This window comes from Lontra canadensis, unplaced genomic scaffold, assembly GCF_010015895.1.
Source record: "Lontra canadensis isolate GAN:19392208 unplaced genomic scaffold, GSC_riverotter_1.0 scaffold15, whole genome shotgun sequence".
In the NCBI taxonomy this organism is placed as follows: domain Eukaryota; kingdom Metazoa; phylum Chordata; class Mammalia; order Carnivora; family Mustelidae; genus Lontra; species Lontra canadensis.
The window spans coordinates 26,870,106-26,895,271 of NW_022631009.1; the positions used below are offsets into that span (position 1 = coordinate 26,870,106).

The following is a 25,166-nucleotide window of genomic DNA, read 5'->3' on the forward strand; positions in this document are numbered from 1 at the left end:
AAATGAGACCTGCAGAACTTCAGAATAATATTATAGGAGATATCTTTAGTTCAAAATATTTCCTTGGTTACCTCCCTAGCTTGGAAACACTGGCAGTGTATAGTCACACACAAATACACACACACACACACACACACACACACACTCTCTCTGAGAATTTTTTTTTTTCCTCTGACAATTTTTAAATTGCATTTGGGGACTGGACAGAGGAGAACATAACCTCCATGACCACTCTGTTGTACTTGTTAAACTCACTCCCCTTCTCACTTTTGAAATCTATCCATAGTGTTAAGTCAGTGTGAGGGATTAGTAAGAGAACATGACTAATCTATTACTAATTGAATATTGGAGAGTTTTCCCTAGATATTAAATGAAGGCTATTTTGAACAGCCTCTTGAGCAATTTTTAAAATTGAGTACACACTAAGCCCATAATGTTGTTTCGGCTCAAAAACAGGTTGGTATCGTGAAGGACTCTTCAAAATATTAGATTTTTCCCTTGAGCTCATAGATTTTTATTTATTGTTATTACTCACTTTCCAGGAAAAAGTCCAGATATTTAAGTACTAAAGTTAGAAAGCTAATTTTTAAAACAATTGCCTCTACTTTCGAAGTATGACTTGTTCTTTGTACATTTGAGTTTTGTTACATTGTAAATTTCACCCAAAAGAGGCTAATGCCATCAAAATTGATACATAGTGTCACTGAAGTAGAATTGCTTTTGTATTTACAGGTGAGGAGCTGCTGGTTAGCACTTCATAGGCCTGAGCATTGGTCTGGGTCTCTGTGCTGCTGCTTTTCTCCTCCTTTGTCTCCATTCCCCTTTTCTCTCAGTATGCTGTTCATATCATTCTCTTGGCTCCTGACATTTTATTTCCTTTAGATTACCTTCTTTTTACTGGCTGTGTACTATTCTAGAATCTTCCTATAGTTCATCTTGTATTTGTGTGCTTTCCTTCTGTATTTCTCAAGAAATTCTTTATACTGTTAGAGTTAAAAGAAGTATCTAGTGATGGACTAATGTCAGAGACTGGGCATAACTCTTTGAAATAGGAATGCACCCCTCCCCCCCTTTTTTGAATGTTTGGATATTGTGATGAGACTGTATGAAATTTTGAAAATACCTTCATCTATGTTTTTGGTAAGAGTTTCAGAAAGAGGCTTTTTGTTTGTTTTAAATGGAATGAGAAGTCGAGTTGACCATTCATAAAAGAGCTCAGGACTTCTGAGTTTGGCAAATTAATACCACCCCTGCTTCAAGTAGATTGGTGGGGAAATTGGTATTTTAAAATTCCACTGGCCAGCAAGCTTTATGATTGTCATATAATTGAATTATAGGATTTCTCATTCCTGTCTAAAACCTCAGGAAATCCAGCGTGAAGGTTAAAAGCACAGCTTGTCTGGGTTTGAACCCCTCGTTTCTCTTCTCCCCAGTTTTGTCACCTTTGACAAGTAATTCTCTGTGCCTCCGTTTCCTCATCTATAAAATGGGAATGGTGATAATACATACTTTATAGATGTTTCTGTGTTAAATGAGTTAATTCGTATAAATCATATGGGACAGTGCCTGACCCATAGTAGATGTGATAAAAGTACTAGCTGTTATTATTACTTCTAATATGTAATCTGAAAAAGAACTTAAAAGGACAGGGGTATATGAAGCCAACTTGCTTCACATCCAAGATTATAAAATTAGAGTAAATTCTTAAGTACTTTTTTCATTCTGAAAATTCTTCAAAACAGTAATTTTTAGGTGGCTACTTTAACAGGCAGAAAAACTAGGAAAGGGGAATTCTGTCTTAAAAACAGTAAATTTGTTGTACCTTTGGGACCCTACTTCATAATACAAGGCTATGGAAAAATGGTTTGCTCCCAGCCAAAAGAAATATATCCTGTCTTACTATCAGATTATAAAAGCCACAAACACGTTATTCAGAGTATATCTGCATGTAAAAGTTTAGAGTTTTATATACTTGTATCGATTCCTTTAAATCACATCATGAAATTCATTTCAAGATCATTCAGCTGAGTTCCTAAGTGCCCACCGTATTTAAGTATATTGGGTTTAAAAAGAAGGGAGTAATAGTTAAATATACCCATCTTTTAAAAACAAGAAGAGCTAATTGCCTCCTAGAGCACTAGGTCTTTTATTGTTAAAAAAATCCTATAACAGTTCTGGCTTCTAGGTTTGGTTTGGACCTCAAACAAAATATTGAAGTTTCTGAATTCATTATCCTTAAAAACAATAACTAACATTTATTAAGATGAACCCATTTAACCTGTCCTTCCTTTTGGTGGTTTTGTGATAGATAGTATCATGATCTCAGCTTCATTCTGCCCACTACAGGACAAAGGCCATACGTAGGTGCTGTCAAGCTTTCAGCCTTGCTCTTCTGGGTCAGATGAGGTCCCATTGGTTCTCCACAGGCTCTCAGCTCATCCCTTCATATATACTGATGGCGGCCCTTGCTGTTTCTAGTGGCCAATGGTCTCCATTCTGTCGTAAGTGTAGTGTTATCCTCCATCTCCAACATCATAGATTGCTTTTTCTGTTCTCCATTTCTTAGAACTACTCCTACACCTTGACGCAGTCCCTCTCTTCATAGATGTGTTCTCTTCTGGAGGGTCCTCCTCTTCTCTTCTCGCCCCCAAACAATTTGTGTCCCAAAGAAAGCCAGAACTCAATTTAGGACTTTTCTATAATTTTGCAGTCTTTCAGTAGTTATGTATGTATATGTTTCACATTTTAAACCATCTCCTATAGGCTCTTTGGTCTTTGTTTCTGTGACTGCATTTTAATACAGCTATCCATTTTATAGCAACTGATGTTTTTTTTTTTTAAAGATTTTATTTATTTATTTGACAGAGACCACAAGTAGGCAGAGAGGCAGGCAGAGAGAGAGAGGAGGAAGCAGGCTCCCTGCTGAGCAGAGAGCCTGTCGTGGGGCTCGATCCCAGGACCCCGAGATAGTGACCTGAGCCGAAGGCAGAGGCTTAACCACTGAGCCACCCAGGCGCCCAGCAACTGATGTTTTATAGGTGGTCAAGATTTAATGGTGAATAAAAAATTGCTTCTTTAAAATCTGGGCCTTACAAACATAAGGTGTTTTACATAGGTTTGTCTAGAGCAGTCAATATTCTTTACTAAAAATTTTTTTAGAAGAGTTTAGGGGTGCCTGGGTGGCTCAGTGGGTTAAAGCCTCTGCTTTCGGCTCAGGTCATGATCCCAAGGTCCTGGGATCGAGCCCCATATCAGGCTCTCTGCGCAGCAGGGAGCCTGCTTCCCCCCCACCCTGCCTGCCTCTCTGCCTACTTGTGATCTCTGTCAAATAAATAAATAAACTCTTAAAAAAAAAGTTTATTTATTTATTTGACACAGAGAGAGAGATTACAAGTAGGCAGAGAGGCAGGCAGAGAGAGGGAGAAGCAGGCTCCCTGATGCGCAGAAAGCCTGATGTGGGCCTCCCTGGATCCCAGGACCCTGAGATCATGACCTGAGCTGAAAGCAGAGGCTTAACCCACTGAGCCACTCAGGTACCCTAGAGCAGTCAATATTCTAAATTAAGGAGGTCCCAAGAGGGAAGTTGTCTCTAGTATAGAGCAACTTAAGGATTTTTTTTGTTTTTTAAACTCAGCATTGCCTATAAAGACATTGTTATTGCTACTACTTCAACAGAAGAGAAGATAGCATATTTATTAGGCATTTGGTTTCTGTAGCAATTTTATTCATCAGTGTATCAAAAGTAGATGCTGAGGAGTACATCTGATTTCTCCATTCTTATACATTTACATATATATGTGAATCTGTTTATTTTATAAAAATTTTTTGCCTTTGGATTCCTCTCTTATTTCAAAAAGAAATTCTTTCAGAAAGTGGGCTGGGATTAAGAAAAGTTTTACTTGATTATTGGCTTTGGTGTTTCTGTTGGTTTCAAGGTCAGGTGCAGTTTGAGTCTACGTGTCACTGAGAATTTTAGGGATATATAGCCAACTCGAAATATTGTGTAACTGTCCAGTGTGGTATATGGACCCTCACAATCTCTACTGTACAATGCCTGGGAATGTGGGTACCTGATTAAGGCTTAAATATCATGTTTGATTAATTTTGGAGACTATAAACATTTATGAGTTTTAAATAAAATTTATACAAGTAACATGTAAGAAATTTGAGGACTTCCCAAAAAGGACTATGACAGAATTACTAACTATGGAAATAACTTCTATCCCCAAGTGACATATACTCAGGAATAAAAAATTACTGTTGAATATTGCTTAATCCAAATCTCTTGAGAGGTTTTGTTTGTTTTTCTTTTTTCTTTTCGTTTCTTTTTAAGTTTTGTGCTATGTGAATTTAAATGCTAGGAGAAGAAACTTTAAGGTGCTTTTTCCACCTTAATTATTGATGAGGAAATAAGTATCCATTCTTACTGGACAGCCTACTAAGTCATAATGGTGTTAACAGTAATGAGGGTAATAGCATCTAATGTCTAATGAGAGTTTGGGGTGTGCCATGCTGAGCATGTAATAGGAAGTACCTCTTTCAGTCTCCACAGCAGTGCACTCAAGTGTTGTACCGGTGTCCCACTTTACAGATGTGGTGACTGAGACATGGAAAAACTAACCTGAGCAATGTCACCTGACTAGTAGGTGGCAAAGCTAAGATTCAACTTCACTGGGCTGAATGAAGTGAAGTCTCTTCTGCCTAAGCTCTCTGGGGCGGTAATTAATTTCTTTCATGCTTGGCCTTTGGATAACTTAACATTACCTTTCCCATTGCCTGTAATAATGATTGGCCATTATAAATAATTTTTACTAAACGGTTGATCTTTTCTTAATCCAATAAATGGAAAAAACTTGTTTTTCTTTTGCTACTTTGGAGAAGACATGATTTTTCTTTATATATCAATTCATACACTTTAAACCAAAATCTGTTCTTAAAAAAACTGTCTTTAAAAGTGCCATAGGTTTCTCTCTGTTTCGTTGTGTCTTATGGAATGTGAACTTGATTATACTTTCTTTATTTCCTCTGGAAATAGTGGTGTGGAAGGTAATCCTGATGAATCTAATTAGCCATATCACATTTTCTTGAAGTTGTGTGTGCTCCAAACAGTTTTATCTAGCTGTTTTATGAATGAAAATTACTTAAATAAAAATAATTTGGTTTTCATCACTTTCCTTATAGAATTCAATGTGTGCATGAGAATAGCCATGAGAATGGATATTTCAAGTGCATCTGATTATCACGTAATCATGAAATTATAAAGTTTTAAGAATTTGTATATTTGGAATAATTACAGATTTAAAAAACATTGCAAAGATAATACAGAGTTTCCAGATGCCCTTCATTAAGCTATAATAAGCTTTTGCTAATTCAGAATAGTTGGGGAAATCTTCAGCTTTAGCCACTGGTAATCAATGTACCCTACAAGGAATCAAAACATTCAAACCTATTTAAGGCATTCAAATGTAAAATGATGTCTACTTAACTAAATTGAGTGTGCTTTTCTCTGTTTTCCATATTCTGTATTCTGGTACTTGACATTTCTTAAAATGTTGGGAAAATTTTAATTACTTAAAATTTATCAGAGGTTGAATGATTGTTGTCCTTATAAAAATTAAATTTTTTTTCTTGCCCCCAAACCTCTAAATATATAGGCTTTCATTGAAAATTCAATATGGAAGATGGGTAGTACATATTTTAACTATGGAAGACATTTTCAGTTTATTTTCTATGATATCTAGAAAAATGTAAAAGGTATCCTATCATTTCCACAATCACGTTATTTTGGAGGTTAGCATTCCTACATCAGCTTATTCTGATCTGTTTTCTCAAAATTTTAAAATTTGACAAGAATAAGCCCAGCGTTTCATTTAAAGTGAAACGTCATTTTGTTTTAGAAAGCATGTACTAACCCTGTTTTGTTAACTGAGTATCTCTGAATCCATTCTATTGAGTCTGTCTTCCTTCCACCCATGTCAAATCTGTATGATCCAATTTGTGTGAAAATGTTTAGTGCTCGGCGAGATTTTTAAGAGGTCATTGTGAGAACTGGTTGGCTATGGAGTAAGGCTCACTATTTCTTGAAAGGTGCTGGAATCAGAGCTATGTGAAAATTATATTAGCCTAAGATTTGATTTTTTAACTACCAATCTGACTCTTGAAAAGAAAACTACCAAATATAATTCATTTTCCCTAACAAGATAAAACATGCCTATAGAAATTCCCAGAGTGAGAGGGTTCTGGGACCAGTGCTCCCAGACATCATATTGTATGATGTAATCATTGAAGTTGTTTAATTTTGAGCATACAAGGAAGGCATTTAGACAAATGACCTTCTGTTTTCCTTGAGCTCTGATGACTGGCCTTGCTATTTGTGTTTATTTTCTAGAAGTGAAATGCTCAGCCTTTCAAAATTATGTTTTTGTAGGGCAGCCAAGAGAACGGGCATTGCTTGCTTCTATTCTGTGTAGTGACATAACGTGCTTATGGTGCTTTCTTCCTCTCCCCACCCGCTTTGCATCCTTTTCCTAGATGCACATCGGGAATTCCTTCACAGGCCTGCTTCTGGATACGTGCCAGAGGAGATCTGGAAGAAAGCTGGTAAGAACTGTTGAAAAACACGAGTCTAGTGTTCTGGCAGCTGTGCACAGTTGTTCATGCAGTGATGTGAGGAGCGACAAGGAGGGCCTTTCCTGCGAACAACAACAAAAACAAAACAGCCTCCCACCACAAACCAAAAATTTTAAATCCTAATTAATATTCTTTCACCAGGCCTGATTAGAACATGGAATAGTTTTCGCTTTAGGAGCATCTGCTAGTGCCATGTAATTGACCGTCTGGCAACGTTTCTGTTTTAAACCCCGGTTTTTCAGGTGCTGTCATGGTTTTGGGATGAAAGCTGGCATAAGAGGTCTCAGCTTGCATGCAGTTTACTCTTAATGAAAAAACAAATCTGATGTTTTAGAAATTAAATTGCACACGTCAGTCTTTTCTCCTGATTTTTAAAAATGGAGATACAATTGGCACATCTCTGAAATTCTTTTTAAAAAATCCTAACAAAACTAGTTGACTTGTTGAGGAACTAAACTTCCAGATTTTATGACTACAACCAGTATTTAAAATTGATTGTCTGTGCTAATTAATACTCAGTGACCTGAACTAAATTGCTTCCTAAATTAAATGACCAAGTTATGCTAAACTTCTATTCCTCCCTCCTATGTACAGTGTCAGATTTTCCTTAAGAGATACTGGTCTCCGTTCTGGGGCTGATTTAAAGTTCCCGGTGACACACTGGCTTAAGAGGGTTCAGATCTGGCAGAATGTTGGGGGAACACCAACTCTTAGAAAAGTTAAGCCAAAACCTTGCGAAAACTGACTTATGAGAGAAAACATACCACCTGTTTCAAGAGTTAAAGATGTGACAGACACATACTGTGGCTTTCAGCTGCTCTAAACTCCAACTATTAAAATAGTTTGACTGGAAAAACTGGAAAATGCTCTTTCTGCAAAGGATTGGATGGGTGTAGGAGACATAGTGAAGGGAAAGTGTCTTTTGAGGTTGTGATTTGACCCAGCCATGTCCATAGTTCTTTGCAACTTGGCTGATGTTCTGATCATTTGGCTCTTACCAAGTGTTTTTACAGATTTTTAAAGAAAAACCTGATTTTGTAAGAGTGACAAGAAGTTTCCAAATCTGATAGTATGCTAGACCTAGTAGCTTCGATTGAGAACCAGAAGGCTCTCTCGAATGTCCAGTATGCCAATCAGATAGCATATTCAGCTTAAATGCTAAGTATGTTGCTCAGCCACATACTCTTACCAGACTCACAGCATCACCTCTAAGATTTCTTACTGGGTCATGGGGTACTCTCCAGCTGTTAAAATGTGCCAGGTGTCACCTATCTGGAAAAAGAATTGCTACATCTTCTTTCTGACCACTTTTTCTCCCCATTCTTAAGCTGTCAGTGCAACTTATTCTAGTAAGAGACACAAAGAATGGTCATTTGGGACAGCAGAAGGATGACATTTTCTGTTGCAGGAGAGACTCTTTCTCTGCATCTCCCTTATTTATGTGTATTTAAGTTAAATCCTTGATAGTTCATAAAGAAAAATTGACAGGAAAGCCTTGTGTAATCCAAATTCTTTTGCTGTGCTATTTATTATCTGCTCAAGTCTTTGTTTGACTGCTATTAAGTGAGAGCAGATTTTTCTAAACGTACCACCTTTGTTGGAAAGTCAACTTGAATAGCTCTGCACAAAGGAAGTCCTACCATAAGTGGTAAGCAATTGGAAGCAGATTCAAAACGGCACTGTATATTTGCCACTTAATCAGGTTCTTTAAAAATTTGACATGTTATAATCTATTGAGTCCACTCTTATTTTTCTTCACTGTTTTATGGGTTTTTGAAACTAATTCTGGGTATACTTGACATCTGAGGGCTACACAAGAAGAGAAAAAACAGTCCTTGCTGCTGTTGTGTCCGTGGAATCTCTAAGAAGCGTTTAACCTTAGCAAACAAATGATGCCCAGAACATTTTTTAGATGCGCCTATGTTCTGTCTTAGGGCTTCAATCTAAAATAGGACTTGGAAGCGGGGTCAATTACATTTGTGTATTTGTGTTATTCTCACAACAGTATCCCTCATCTGCTGTACCAAAACAGTTTTGGGACAGTTTTCTATGGATAGATGCACATATTGAGTATATTAAATCCCTTAAGTACAGTTGACAGTTTTATCTGGAAATCTTTAATAACTGCTTTTAATATTTATCTTTATAGGCTTATTAAAAAGCATTTCTAGTGTTGAGAGTCAGGGCATCCAGCATGATGAAAACACCAAGGGCAGAATATGACATCGGCTTGTTACAATTGGAAAGCTTTTTCCCCCAAGATTCTAAAATCTGCTGTGGGCAAAATTTTTTTTAGAAGAAAACCTATAAAGTGTGTCTTTGCCATCAAAGTATTATACATTACCTTTGTGGCAAAAGATAAGTAAATAAAAGAAAGTTTAAAGCATTTGAAAAATATCAAAGGAGTAGAGCTCTCAAAATTCAATGTAGTATAACCAGTGCATCCTTTTTCATAGGAAATTATTTAAATTGCAAAAAGTATGTCCTGTGCATGAATGTATATCATACAACCTTTAGCACCATTTTATTTTGAAATGATTTCAAACCTGCAGAAAAGTTGCAAAAAATGGTATAAAAAATTGCTGTATTCTTTTTTGCCCAGTTTTCCCTATTTCACTGTATTTGCTTTAATATCTTCTATTCCTCTTTCCTTCCCTCCCTTTCTTTCTCTGTTACACATATTTTCCCCCAACCATTTGAGAGTAAGGTGCAGATGTAATGCCCTTTTACCCTGAACATTTTAGTGTGTATTTCATAGGAACAAGGACATTCTCTTGCATAAATAACTATAGTACAGTCACCAAAATCAGGACGTTAATAGTATGTAATTCACAGACCCCATTCAAATTCTGCATGTTACCCCATTAATAGTATAACAGTGTAATAGTGTAACAATACACATTCTAAAATATTTTGGGTCCTAACCAATGTTGAAGGCCTCATCAGTTTCCCCCTAAAATTAGTATTTTTAAAAGCAACAGCAAAAGTAAAAGAACACACCATAAAGGTATGAAAAGTCTTCATAAAACTGAGGAAAAAAAATCTAACGTAAAGATGGTTTTCAAATCACAACCGAGTGTTTTCTTCAGTATATTTCTTTTTCAAACGATCAGTGAATGTTTGCAGTTGGTAATAAATATTCAAGCACCTTGCAAATGTCCTACCAACTCTCTTTGCTGATCTGTATATGCCTGTGGGATTAGAATAGGAATGCATAATTTAAATATAAATTGCCTGATTTGCATACACAATTAGTCAAGCTACAGCTTTGATCGTAAGCAAAAATTATTGTCCTGTATTACCACTTAGATAGAATTTTAATTCACCTTGAATATTCAAACTAAATTAGACCCTGGCTGTCTAGTTAGAAGGGCAGTACTTCCCTGGTGCCCCTGGTCGTTTATGATAGGGTAATAAAGGCATCCTTTCGCCTCCTGGTGAAGACCTACAAGCTCTATGCGGTGCTTTTTCTATCCAGGTTTTAAATGGCATATCTTAGAGCAACCAACAAAGGCTTAACATATTTTGGTTAATATTTCCGGTCTGGATCTTTCCCTTATAGTTTAGTATGTAGAACCTAGCAGACAGTCATTACAAAAGAAAGAAGTTCAGAAATACTGTGACTGAAGTGACCTGGGCTACAGAAGTCATGCCGGCTACTTACAAGTGGAGAGCTTTCGATGGTCCTCCAGGCCGGGGCTCTAGATGTGTGAAACAAACCACTGACGTTTAAGAAACCTTAGGAGTATTTGCATCTCTTACATTTTTAATCTACAGTAAAACATTTTTTTATTAGGAATCTATGTTTTTAATTAAACAGAACATTTAATTAAGGTGCTTTTTTAAGTGGGTGAAACAATTAAGTGCAAACACTTGAATGAAACATGTCATAATTAGTTTTAATAGAGTGTTAATTGGTACTAGGTTTGCCAAGTTAATAATTACTGCTTATTAAATTTTCAATTAATCATTGTCATTTTGCTTTGAATAAAGATGAAAATTAGATAAACTAATTTAGGGGGAGGATATTTTCCCTTGTTAATTAGAACAGTTAATTTTTTTAAATGGAAATTACTTGTTTTAGTTGTCAATCTCATATTGTACATTAGTCAAATCTTTGCACCCTTTCCACAGCCAAAAGTAAAGAGATGATTTGACACCTTGCAGGTCTGTAGGCAGGCCTGATTGTTTTGGCCTCTGGTATGATTCAATTACATTTGTCTAGTGCAACAGTTGGTTATGCAAAGCTGTGTATATATTTGATGGAGTCGATGGGCAACGGCTTAAAACTGGGAAATGAGAAAATGATTTTTACAGAACCCCATCATCTAGCCTGTTAAGGGCATAAATCCACATGACTCGGGAAATGACTTAGGAAAAAGAAAAGCCAGATCATCTGTTTCTTCCTGGATTTTCTTTGCAAGGTCTACATTGACATAATTGCCATGTGAATTACCTTCACTATACTGCTGTATGTTTCACTATTGTGCTGTCTTTCACCAGCAAAACAATTGCTAGCACTTAGATGTGTATATGTGTAAAATCCATCCCCTTCCTCTTCTGAAAGCTTTTGAACATGGACTCCCTGTGTGCATGTTAACCTATAGCCCTGTAGCAAACCGCCTCAACGTGTCTGAATTATTCCAGGCAGGTTTCTGGTAGTGGCATTCGTCCTTTAACTACTGAAGTCCGGTTTCCTGATCATTTCTGGAGGTACTAGTTTGGTAGAAAAGTTGTAGTGATGCAGTAGTAGTTTTAAAAATATTCCCAGACACTCAAGTTAAAGAAAAAAAAAAAAACAAAAAAAAACCTCACCCTTTGTTTTCCTAAATGAATTTCAGAAAGCTGCTGGGTTTTTAGGCAGCCAGGAGAACTGCCCAATAATTGCGATGAGAGTCACGCCCCTTCTCTAGAATTGTGTTTAACAGCGGTCAGTGGCCAAGGTCCTGCGCTAACAGGGAAACGTTCTCTTGTCCGGTGCGGCCTTCCTGGCACACAGAGGAGGCGGTCAACGAGGTGAAGCGCCAGGCGATGACCGAGCTGCAGAAGGCGGTGTCGGAGGCCGAGCGGAAAGCCCATGACATGATCACGACCGAGCGCGCCAAGATGGAGCGCACAGTGGCCGAGGCCAAGCGGCAGGCGGCGGAGGACGCGCTGGCCGTCATCAATCAGCAGGAGGATTCGAGCGAGGTGAGGTGCTGGTGGGAGCTTGCATGGCAAGCAGATCGTTTCCATAAGGCGAGTTCTCGGTTTGGAGTCCAGGAGGTCCCCAATAAAAGTGGGTATTGGGTTGTAGACGAACCCATCTCTGGGGTGGGGGGTGGAAATTAGGATAATTTGGGAGGAGTCCTGGCACTTGTGGAATCCATGAAGAACTTGAGCAGATGTCTTTATTAATGACCCAAAAGGACAGCTCTGCCAAGAAGGGTTTTTAACGTTTTTGGTGGATAACAGATGAAAGGGAAATGCTCACAACTTCCTCGCAGTTTAGGGCTCCGGACTCGGCTGTGTGCGCGTGCCTCTGTCAGTGTCTGTGTGCGGTTTTCTTCTAGTAGAAGGGGTTCCATAGGGACGCCCTGTGCAGACATGCTCTCCAAAGCCCTACTGTGGGGCTGGCATCGCAGCCACTCCCTTCGCTATGGGGCCTAAATTCCTGTAGGAAAACGGCGTCTGCATCAGTTCAACCTTTCTAAGAGATCCACCACACAGTCTGTTTTTCCGTGTTATTTATAATAACCATTATGCTGGTCATTTCATAGATCACATCGCACTGGAGGTAATATTATTTGGTGTTACTTGAGTATATTAAAATACACACCCATAACCCAAATGGCTCAAGGATCTAGGAAGTAACTAAAACACGGTACTTAACAGAATGCTTTTTAAAATAGAGCCTGGAAAGTCAGAACAACGTGGTAATGCTTTGCATTAATTAATTAATGCGGCCCCACAGTCACCCCCCACCCCATGGTAACTTCAGATAAAGGACTATATATAGTTAGCTAGTCTCACCGAGCTGAACTGGCAAGAGCGTCCACTGATAAATCAATGGCCTACTACAATACATATCTATAATTTGTGAGGGAGAGTAAGAATTTAATTTGTACCAGGCTTCTCCGTAGATCACTCGATGCCCAGAGTTTCTATTTAATGTGTAGCAGATGAATAACAAGAGGACAAAAGGAATTGATTTTCAACATTTGAAAGTTTCTCAGGAAAAGAGGGACAAAGGGAAGTTTATCTACTCTTTAACTGCTGACTTTTCCATTGTTGAATTAAGCTAGACATAAATTCGATTTTATTGGCATCTTGTGGCTAACATATTTAAGGATCTTGTTTGGTGTTGTTGTTGTTGTTGTTGTTTTAATTTCTATTAACATCCTTTGGAGAGAATTTGTCCTACTCCATTTAAGCTAGTAATACCATGAAACACAGTAGTTGCCTTCACTAAAACATCACTTACACAAGAACACTTTGGGGCTGTTATGTATGGTAGGAATATTTTGTAGGCCACTAAATTCTAAAGGTGAATGTTTAGGAAGAGATTGAAAAACTAAGTCTTTGTCTTTGGGAAATAGTATGCTGTATTCCTTCAGAAGCTAAATGCTTTGTATCTTTATTTCTGACATCCGTCCAGAAAAATCCATGATCTTGACACTAGGACTTAGCATTATTGAAGTGAGGATCAGTACAGTCATTTTTGAATGCAGATCATCTGAGAGGCAACTTAAGTCTGATTTCTTTAAACTGCATTATTACCTCTTGTAAGACTTAGAGTCAGTGTGGGGGACTTGATCCCGCCAATAATTGAGTTCCTTTTCTTCAAAAGCAATGTAAACATTTTCCTGAGCCTAGGAGAGCAAAAGGTAGAAGAGAGATTTCATTGGAATGAAGCTGAGACTCCTCCAGACTTGGACATAAGTCCACACACACATATACTACAAAAGTGGTTTGACCAAGGACTTTACAAAGAAGTTAATCCACTAGCCCTAAATTAATGTTGGACTTCTTCTGAGGACTGACAGGGTCTGAGAATAGTCTGAGTGCCTGGTGGTAGTAAGTTTAGTCAGCTCTATCTTATGCCCAAATTTATAGGTAATGCTTTTTTATTTCCCCTACAGAGATTCTTTACTTTTAACTTATAAGTGAGGGCAAAACTTCAAATCCAACATATTATTTTTCTTTAGTCTATTTTTTCCTCACATTGTGGAATATATGCCTTTTCATAGAAATGACCTGATAAAAGTCATCCCAGCAGTGATGCTTGTAGGTCACCTCAGGTCCAGAAAGCTCCATAGGCCCCTCCGGGACAGAAGCAGAACAACTTTGATTTCCTTGGGCTAGGGTCTAACTCCCTATTCCAGCCTTCCCCATGGTTGGCCCCAGGGTGGGCATCTCTTAGGCCAGGACTGCTTGGCCCAGCAGAGAAGAGAGCCCAGGAACTTCTCAGGACTCTCTTCTGTTCCAGGGGTTTTCTTGAATTTTAGCCACTCAACCCCCAGATAAGACCCACCTAGTACTGTGCTTTAGAAATTTGATAAGTTGTTCTTTGTTCTTTAGAAAAATACATAGGCAGTCTCACTGCCATAGTAATTGGTTGAAAAAAAAAATTCCCATTAAATGTAGGAACCATTGATTTAAAAACTGTACTAAGAAATTAATGGGCATTCCTAAAAAAAAAAAAAAAAAGTCATGTTTGTGACCTGCCCAGGGCAGTTTGTGATTCAATACATACAACTCTACATTACTCATACACACATATTCATTTATTCTTTCAACAGCAAACTTTTGAGCTTTATTCTGTGTCGGGGAGGTTGTTAGGCACTGAGGGTACCTGTGCTTTTGTGTAGGGTACAGTGCATTAGAGGAGGCAAATCACTAAATTATAAGAGTCCTAACAGGTTTAGTATGAAAGCTTCCAGGAATTAAGTTTCATTTCATCTGATAACTTGAGGATAATCAGGAACTGGTCAGCAGCTGCTCTCCTTATCCCTCCAGCCTCACTGCTTCATCACTGTTTCCTCGGGAAAGGAGCACGTCAGCACCTCTGTGCAGGAGGAAGAGAAAAGATGGAGAAAGAAGCTGTGTCAGGCTTTGAGAATGGGAGGGCTGTGTGGCTCGTGAGGGTTTGGGATGGCTCGTTCAGGCTGCAGAGTGGAGAGAGATTAGAGGAAACGAAAAGGAGGGACCAATCTGTTTCAGGAGACAGATGGGGATGAAGATGGTAGATAGCGGCACTGGGGTTGGAGGAGATTGTATCCATTGTATCCGTTGACTGGGAACCCATGAGATAAAATGGACAGGATCTTATGACACGTTGGCTATCAAGGAAGAGGAGGGTGTCCAGTAAGAGGGGTTTGGGATATACACGTCAGGTGATCCTATTTGAACAATCTTCAGAAACTCACTGGCTTTGATCTGCCCAGGGTGTGTGTTTTTCCTTTGGGGGAGAAAGTTGTTAGAACAGGTAATCTTCATTTTTTGGGTGCATAAACAGCACAGGTTAAAACACTTTAAGAAACTCAGTCAGTGACTGAATCCAACTAGACAGATTGCCTCTGTGAACCAAAAGGGTAAATAGCACAAAGTCTTAAATAGTTTGTGCTGTTCAATGTGAAAATCAGGATAGTAGAATACAAAGGCAGGGTACAGTGTGACCATACCTCCCAGTTTGAGTGACGCAGTCCTGGTTTACTCCTGTTGTCCATGTAATTACAGAGTGGTCCGCTTTATTCTCGAGAGTTCTGGTTTGTTTGATGAGTTATAAGGTCACACCACTTACAGGCCACGCTCAGGAGATTTGATGGCCATCTTTTGCTAGCAAAGCTCCCAGGCAGTTGCATGGGGTAGAAGGAATCCAAGAGGAGGACCTGAATCCTGGTTCCCACTCAGTTACCCTGTCCTGTGTCCTGGGGTGAATCCTTTCCCTTCTGTAAGCCTTTATTTCTGCTGAAGGAATGAGGTGTTATTTGCTTACCTCACAGGGGTGTTTCGAAGTTTTTTTGTCTGTTTTTTGTTGAAGTAGAGCTGACACACAGTGTTCTGAGGACTTTTTTTGACACCACATTTTAATTCAGAGTGTTTTGAGGGCTGTAATGCAAGACATCATTAAGTGCTCCTGTTTCCCATAGTCCTGCATCTCCAAATACACTGTATTTCTGACTGAACCCAGTCTTTTTCTCCCTTAGTTTGAAGCCCCCTCCCATTCTAGACATGTACCCATCTCTCATTTAGATCATACCTTATCTCATCTGAATCTTCAAAAAGGCATATGTAGGTAATATAAATGTACAAAATACTATATTTCCCTCTGTTAGGGACTTCAGGACGGAGTCTGAGTTTCTGCATCTGAAGACCAGATCTCTAGATCTGGTAGTTTCTTCTGAGCAGTTTGTGTTAGGGGCCAGCACCCAGGAATACATATTTCTGGGATTTCTGAATTTAGCCTTCCTCTTTCTACCTGTTTTCACACATGGAAAATGGACCTACTAATGCCCATTCCGCTTAGGAAAACCAGTGGTTCTGAAAAGTAGGCCGTGGAAAAATCCCAGGAGGAGGAGACAGGAGTTGAAAACCTTGAATTGAGAAGAGCAGGAGGAATGTGTAGAGTCCAGAACGAAGAGACACAGGTATCATCTGTTAGGGGGGCCATGGTTTATCATCTAGACAGGGACTCGTCGCAGAGGAAAAGGGGGTGCTCTCGCCAGGACCGGTCAGTCCCGTACAGCAGGCTGCCCCCGGCACGCAGAAATCCACGCCCAGCATGGTTGGTGGGGGTGGCAGGAAGTTTGTTTGGCCTGAGGGGAGACCAACAGACCTGCGGTGAATGTTTAACTCTGCCAGGCATGGTAGACTCCTCCTGGGAGCCCCGGTAGTGTAGACGGTGCTCTTGTCCTCGTTGTGCAGCGGAGGAAAGCTGAGTCTCGGGCCGTTAGGCCTCTGCTCAGGGTCTCAGCAGTAAGTGTGAGCTGGCCCACAGCCCAGGCTGTCTGTCTCTACGGCCACCTTCTTGATAGCCACATGGCAGTAGGGGAATTTTTTTTTTTCCTGATTGTATATCAGTGTATCTATTTCCTCATTGGACTTCCTTCAGATTATTCCTACCTAGTTCTCTAACTTGGGTTCATAGACTAGTCATTGTTATTCTGGTAGAATGATGCTGGACTTGGGACGGACATCTAAGCAATATGATACTTTCTGGGGGCTCCTGGGTGGCTCAGTCAGTTAAGTGTCTGCCTTAGGCTCAGGTCATGGTCCCAGGGTCCTGGGATCAATTGGGACCCCTGCATCATCGTGCTCCCTGCTCAGCAGGACGTCTGCTGCTCCCTCCCCCTGCTCATGCTCCCTCCCCCTGCTCATGCTCTCTTCTCTCAAATAAAGCCTTTAAAAAATGTATGGTATTTTCTGTGCTTTCTCTCCTTCTCTCTCTTATAGTGTATTAACGTATAAACCTAGAATATACTGCCAGCATTAGCGTAAATTTAAAAAAAAAAAGGAATTTGCCAAATCTAGACATCTTAAACAGTTTTTTTTATTTTTTCATATTCATATTTGGTTCTCATCTTTGTATAGTTTTTTTCCCAATGAACATTGTCAGATTGGGCCTATTTCCAAAGAACCTGCTGTAACTCTTCTTTGAGATCCATAACCAGTACTAGCTTAGGGGATCAAAGTGAATGACTGCAAATGGGCAGAAAACAAAGAGTAAATAATTGTAGTATTAATAGTTCTGAGGTTTAAGCCACCAAATTGGTATCCGTCTCTCCCCACCCCCCGCCCAGATTAAAACAGCCTTTATTTGTTATTCCTATAGAGGTGCAGAACTGCACAGTTTCCATTGAAGTTGGACAGTTTTGTTGCATCTAAAGAGAAACACTGATCAAATCTTTAAACTTTATATTTCCAGACCCCGTTAAGCCCTGACAGTGTGAGCATGTCATTCTGGGGGGGGGGGTTCATCTTCTTTACTCCTTCTTTAATTAATGGAACCACCTCCGGTGGACTCTGTGCCATATGTCCCAAACCATAGAAACCTGACCTCAGTGGATGCTTTAGAATCAGTTACCACACAGTTATAGCCCAGGAACCTCGCATCATGGTTCCTATAAGGCCCCCATGATCCTGTCAGACCCACTGATCCCCAGAACAATTTGTAGCTCTCAGAGCATAAGCTGTTGTGATTCTGTGTTACAATAAGATTTTTTGTTGTTTTCATATTAAACGGCCAGCTGTCTTCATCCATAGGTGTTCACGGTATAGTCGATGCAACACTGGACCTGGAATGGTCTAGAGTGGCTCACCTCTTGGAGCTTTGGGTTTCATATCTGTAAAACCAGGGTAATGTTTCTGTGTCTCAGTTTGTAAGGTTGTTGAGACAAGCAGATGAGTAGAAGTATTTTATAACCTTCCAAGTGAGCAGTGTGTATAAGAGAGAGAAATAGAAAACCAGTTAAGAATAGCTTCTTAGCTATTCTACCAGGAAGGGTGGGGAAGGAACTTGCGTAGTAACTATGAGCTTGGAAAGCTGGGAAGAGAGACCTTGGAACCAAGATCTGTGGGGATTGGCCCTGAGTCATTGCCAGGGCCAAAGAAAGAGGAGCTTCTAGTAAGATGACAAAAGTCTTGAACTTGACTGTTGCCACTGACTGAAGCAGACGACACCACAGAGGCAGGTTTAGGGAATACTGACTTGGGTGACTGGAGCATCGTGGTGGATGGAGTTCCACAGTGTAGCTCAGGAAGGAAATAAAGGCTGGAGAAACAGGTTGGCGTGTCATTTTGTTACGGCTGGTACTTGAAACCATGAGGAGGGCTGACAAGGGAGAGTGGGAGGAAGGAAAAGATTTTCTTTATGCCAGCTTCCCCCTCCTGCCAAATTTGTTTATTTATTTATTTATTTGTTTGTTTATTATTTTTAAAGACTCGTTGTTTTGAAGATTTTATTTGTCAGAGAGCACAAGTAGGGGAGCGGCAGGCAAGAGGGAGAAGCAAGCTCCCCGCTGAGCAGGGAGCCAGATGTGGAACCCCATCCCAGGACCCTGGGATCATGACCCGAGCCAAAGGCAGCCGCTTAACTGACTGAGCCACCCAGGCACCCCCCTCCTGCCAGATATTTAGCCGGAAATGAATAAACAGAAAAAGAGGTTACAGTGTAACAACAGAATTTGAGTATCTCAACACAAAAGTTAGAGGCAATTTCAACAGGGGGAACTCAGAAAGGAGGAATATGGTCAGTACTGGCAAGTCTTTGGAAGGTCTGAGAACAGAGAAGGTACACAAAAAGTGGTCACTGATGAAGTGGAAGGGGAAGTAAGTTGATTTTTTTTTTAAAGATTTTATTTATTCATTTGACAGAGAGATCACAAGTAGGCAGAGAGGCAGGCACAGAGAGAGAGGGGAGATGCATGGGGCTCGATCCCAGGACCCTGAGATCATGACCTGGGCTGAAGGCAGAGGCTTAACCCACTGAGCCCCCCAGGCACCCCCTGATGTTTTTTTCTATGCAGCTGTCAGTGCCTGTGGGGGGAGGCACGGGGCCACGGGCTTTCTAATCCTAAAGATCGCACCCAGCAAGGATTGAGATCGTCGTTTTCTTCCAGCCAGTGCCAACGGCTGTTACATTCTGCCACTTGATTCAGGACCTCCTGAACATCGGGCCCTGTGCTAGGCACTGACGTCATCCTAAACAACTGTGCAATTACATCATCCTGGTTGTAGATCCTGTCGCTTAAGGCGTTAAGTACCTCGGCCCTGGTTCTGAGGTCACTAAGTGATGTAGACATTTACATGGCACACCATGATACCTTGTCCTCGGTGCTCCAGCTTCCTGCAGCAACTTCTGTCCACTTTCAGGAGCGGAGCACCCTGCTAACATTATTCCTGCTCAAACAGGCTCTAAGAAATAATCCAAAATGGCCAGAGTGTGGCACTTTGGGGAATGTGTTTGATTTGCATTCCAAAGGCCTGGGTGAATCAAACCTCAGCTGTGTATCTGCGAACTTTCGGCAGGTCATTTCCTGTAAGAGTTGTTTATTCTTTGGGCCTCAGTTTCCCAGGCTGCAGAATGTATTCAAAAGTGGTTTTCAACTGTGCGGTGCAATGCCAATGTACAAGGTGATCTTCCTGTGGATTTAAGTCCATGTGTCGTAGAGTTCTTTACATTTGGGGAATTTTAATTGTAGTCATTCGACTTTCTTCTTTGAGCCTCATTTGTATGTAAGAGTTTTTCTGGAGAATTGTAGGTGAGTACAGACCTGGAGAAATTTAAGGTAATCAGGAGAAAGTGTTCTGTTTCTTGGAAAAGAATTTCCAGCTGTGAGAACCAGAAAGGATATATTTTTTTCCAGGTAGGGCTAGGAAAGACCATTCTCAACGCATCTAAACTAGGAAGAAGGAGACAATTTTGTTCTCAAGGATGAAGAGAATTGCTGGGATGAAACAAAGTAGCAATCATCTTTGACACACAGCTTCAGCATTTCAGAGCTTCAGTTCCTTGTTTCCCCTTCTGTCCGTAGTATTAGCACATTTAGCGAAAGGGAGGGAATCATTCAGCCTCATACTCTTCATCTGAGTCACAGCCTTAACTTTGGTCAATGGCTGACTCCCATTTTTCAGATCAGGGGAAAAATATTCTTTATGCCAGAAAGGGAATAATAATATCACAAATAAGGGAAAACTATAAAGTGCCATGGATTTTGGGAATGAAATTTGCTATGAAATAGTATTTTTTTTAAAGATTCTTATTTATTTATTTGACAGAGAGAGAGATATCACAAGTAGGCAGAGAGGCAGGCAGAGAGAGAGGAAGCAGGCTCCCCACTGAGCGGAGAGCCTGATGCAGGGCTTGATCCGACGACCCTGGGACCACTACCCGAGCCACTACCCGAGCCGAAGGCAGAGGTTTTAACCCGCTGAGCCACCCAGGCGCCCCTGAAATAGTATTCTTGAGCCTTCTACATGTCACAGCAATTCAGTTGCCAGCATCGTTCTTTACAGGACTGAGAGGGAAATTGAGTTATATGATGGATGGGAGAAAGGAAAAGGAAGGAAGCGAGGGTGGGAAGGAGAAAGAAAGGGAGGGAGGGACAGGAAAGAAAAACGAAAAGAAAAGAAGAAAGAAACAACTATGAGGAAGTAATAGCCTGACTATAAAAAAGCATAAATTGAAAAATTATTAGATTAAACCATTGACATATCCCTGGGTATTATACACAATCTGCACTTTCCACCTTTGTGCACAGCAGAAACCTTAGAAATTTCAAATGATCCAAATTAGGTTACTCACAAGATTCTACAACATTCCTCTGTCCCCGGAAGTGTGACGGTTGAGTGGCCCAGTGCCCCTGGTCAGGCATCAGTTTTGCAAGTAAGGATGAGCCAACAGGAAATTCAGGAGAGCCACACTGGAGAAATGTATTAATAGAAATTGCTTTGTCTGTTTTCTAATGAGCTTTTTAAAAAGGAATACGCACTTTGGAGTTTTTTTGTAAATGGAATACTTGCGCTAAATTTCCCTGCACATACATTGCGATGCCCTGTTAAGAGCAATAAAGATATGTAGCTTCCCCTCCCCCGCCCGCACTCCCTCATTTGAATTGCTCTTTGTTGTACTTTCCTACAGCCCAAGGTTGTTTTTGTCCCGCAAGTGGGTGGTCAGTGAATGGAATCGAACAACTTCGGAATGGGAATAGAGGTGAGACTAGCCAGAGCTCTTGAATCCTGGGTCAGAACCCAGTGACGCTAGGCAAGAAAGCTCAATTCCCAGCAGCTTCATGATCCAAAACATCTGTTTCTATATTTGGCATCATTCCACTTTTTTATTTATAAAATTGTTCCCATCTTTGAAAACACTTTAAAAAATAAAGAAGTTCCCATTCCGTCCCTTCTTTCCACTCCCCGGCACATGCATTTGTAATTACCTGGTTTAGTCTGTGTGTTGAATCAGCTTAAATTGAGAAGGTTGCCTACATCTGATTTCAATCTGCAGTGCTGGGCAGTTACCACCCTTGTGTCTGCCAAACTGTGCCTCTGCCAGAAAAAGGATAAGACTCACACCAGGCTATTTCCTAAAGAAGCCACTTGACTCAGATTAGATGTTTAATTTCCTTAAAATATTGTTCTGGATCCAGGTCTCTGTTCCCTAATTGGGATTTTCTGATATAATTGAGGAATTTTGCTTATTTGCTGAGTTTGTTCCAGGATCCAGCTGGCATTATTCTAAATGCCTAAACCTCAAGGAAGTAAACTCCACTGTGGGCACTGAACATCATACCTCACTACTCTGAAGGATGGGCCAGGCTCACGTTGTTCATGGCTTTTTTTAGGACCATTATACACACAATGTGATTGAATTAATTTTGACAGAGAAGGGCTTCTTAGTTATGGCGGAAGCCTCTGATCCTGAGGTACGCATCTCTTGAAATATTTTCCTGGATAAATCAAATCGAAGTAGAAAAAGAAAATTACTTTGCTTTAATTCCATTTGTATTTATGACATTCACCTACAAACCAAGTTTCTAAATCTCCTCAGCTATGTTCACTTGAAACACCTCCCACTGACCATAGTTTGAGATCTTAAATTCCCGCCCCTGCCCCCCTTCACTGGGCCATAATTTCTGAATGGTAAAAAAATAAGAATGTCCAGCTGAGTTCTACATTTTAAACCAGAGTTCCGGAGTCTAGAGGCTCCCAGCACTTTAAAAGCCTGTAGGAGCCTCTTTGTGTATTAGCAGGATTAGATTGCTAAAAATCCCTTTGTGTATTTTGGACATTGGCAAAACCATACGCACCAGGCTGACGGACTGCCATTCTGCTGGGGCGTTTTTAGTAGATTTAGGCCATACAACCAGCATGCTGGAAGCAAAATCAACGCAGGCGACACAGTGGGGAGAGGTTGAATATCCACATATATCAGGGCCTTTAAAAAGGTAATTTAATCATGACCCAACCACATACTAGCCAGCTGTGGGGTTACCATAGTATAGTCAGAAGTTTGTTTTGCAAGAAAAGCATCAAAACCAAAGAAGATAAAGAATAAAAAAGATGAATGGCACAATGCTAAGCTCCCTCGGCAGAGCGTTTCACACTGGGAATGGTTTTGTCAAAGGAACCACGGACATTTAAAGTTGGCTCCCGGAGGTCCCGCCATTTCCTGCAAGGGCCCCTGCCTGCTCTGTCCTTCCTTTGTCCCAGACGATCCCTCCCATCCATGTGCTTTTCTATCTCTGGTGTGTCTGTGCTCTGATTCGTGATGTGTTTATCTCAAAGTTTAAATCTTAGAGGCAACCGCATTTCTGCTTTTCTCACTCAGCTCTGGTAAAGCAGCTCCAGGGATTGGCCATGGGCTCAGCAGTTGTTAGTTTCTTCTACTTTTCTTTCTTTTTTTTTTTAAGATTTTACTTTTTTTTTTTAATTTGACAGAGATCACAAGTAGACAGAGCAGCAAGCAGAGAGAGAGGGAGAAGCAGGCTCCCTGCTGAGCAGAGAGCCCGATGCGGGGCTCGATCCCAGGACCCTGGGATCATGACCTGAGCCGAAGGCAGAGGCTTTAACGCACTGAGCCACCCAGGCGCCCCTCCTCTACTTTTCTAACAGAAGCTGCTACAGCAGACCCCCAGCTGCTGGGATGCATTGTATGCAAAGAGAGCCATTGCTCACTTGGTTTTAGTATTTGCATGTTTCCAAGTCAAATTACATAATCTCTAGGTAAGGTCTGATTTGAGTCATTTCACAGATATTAATTGAGCCCGACTATAGAGCAGGCACTCTTCTGGATGCTTCGAGTCGATCAGAGAAGAACCCAAGGATCCTGTTCTCCAGGTTGCTGAAGGGAGGGGCTTGTTTTCAGCTTGTCCTCTTGTGTGCGTGTCACGTACACTGAGTGACGGGTGCAGTGGGAAGAACTCTCCTTGGTCTGTAATGGAGCAGACCTCTGTCCACTGGATGGAGCAGTCCCCTATCTGCTGCTGCTGCTTCTTTGAATCTAATACACGGTTCTCATAGTTCCTTCGTGATTCCTGTTAGAACCTCCTTCCCTCTAGATCCTGCCAGGGCGATATATTTGTGTCTCACCGCGGTGATTTTCGTACTGGAAGGGGACAAAATGTGGATCTAGCGATTGTTGGTGCGGGTGAACTGAGAATGTCACTATGAAGATAGCCAAAGGGGAAGGGAAGGGGGATTTTGTAGCAAACCCAGAAACAAGCTTCGACCAGTTTGTTAGCTGGAATAGTGGTCGGTAGAAAAGTTGGGGTGATCACCCTGAAACCTCCGTCTTCTGTTTGGTGTGCGCACAGACACATGGCCCCGGAGGCTTCGTTCTTCCCATAAAGTCCTCGAGAGGAAGCTGGCAGTGCTGCCCAGTGTCTTGTGTCAGACCATGACCCAGACGAGGTGTTAATGGAGGGTTTCGCTTTCTTCTGCCTTCTCCTGTAGAGTTGCTGGAACTGCGGCCGCAAAGCGAGCGAAACCTGCAGCGGCTGTAACACAGCCCGGTACTGTGGCTCATTTTGCCAGCACAAAGACTGGGAGAAGCACCACCACATCTGCGGACAGACCCTGCAGGCCCCACAGCAGGGGGACACGCCCGCAGTCAGCTCCTCCGTCACGCCCAGCAGCGGGGCCGGGAGCCCCATGGACACACCACCAGCAGCCACCCCGAGGTCGACCACCCCGGGGACCCCCTCTACCATAGAGACAACCCCTCGCTAGACGTGAACTCAGAACTGTCCGAGGAAAGACAACACAACCAACACGGAACCAGTTCCTCGTCCTCAGATGCTCAAAGTTGTTTTTTTGTTTGTTTCTAGATGAACTATCCTATTTCAGTACTTCAGCCAGAGAGGACCTAACTGTATCTTGAGGTAGTAGTAAAACAGAGGGCCAGTAACGGGTCGTAATGACTTCTTGTGGATAACAAAGATATCTTTTCCTTAGAGAACTGAAAAGAGAGCAGAGAATATAACATGAAATGATAGATTTGACCTCCTCCCTGTTATTTTCCAGTAGCTGGGATTTTAAACTAGGTGACCTCATTAACCGATGCTTTACCAAACAGCAAACCAAGAGATTGCTAATTGCTGTTGAAAGCAAAAATGCTAATATTAAAAGTCACTATGTTCTTTATATACAATAATGGAAAAAAAAAAAAAAGAGGAAAACCCTCAAGGGCATGAGCATTGGCTACAGCGGTAGACATTTTAACAAGAAGATGAATGGCGTCCGTGGGTTGCTAACTGAACTTTGAAGACCCGCTACAAAAACGCGCAGATGTGTAGCATATTGGAAGGAGACACAGATGTTCGTTTTTTTTTTTTTCCTGTTTCTGAAAAGAAATAATAATATCCAGGTCAACAGAATGAAAAATGAAAGATGATTTGCAGTGGGATGTATGAATACAGCAGCAAGAAAAAAAATGCCATAGTACAAAAGGCTCCTTTTATATATATATATACATACATATATATATATATATATATATACACGCACACACGCACACACCACACACACACGCACACACACACACACACACAAAGTAA

The 25,166-nt window shown here is 40.9% G+C and overlaps 1 protein-coding gene across 1 annotated transcript in view; it reads left to right on the forward strand.

The window, feature by feature from the left end:
- Window positions 1–24,780, forward strand: part of RUNX1T1 (RUNX1 partner transcriptional co-repressor 1) — a 127,581-nt gene extending 102,801 nt beyond the window's left edge. The window contains 3 exon segments of the mRNA XM_032858741.1: window positions 6,532–6,600; window positions 11,630–11,820; window positions 24,064–24,780. Of these exon segments, the coding sequence (XP_032714632.1) occupies window positions 6,532–6,600; window positions 11,630–11,820; window positions 24,064–24,339 (536 nt within the window). The 3' untranslated portion in view covers window positions 24,340–24,780.
- Window positions 24,781–25,166: the final 386 nt, after the last annotated feature.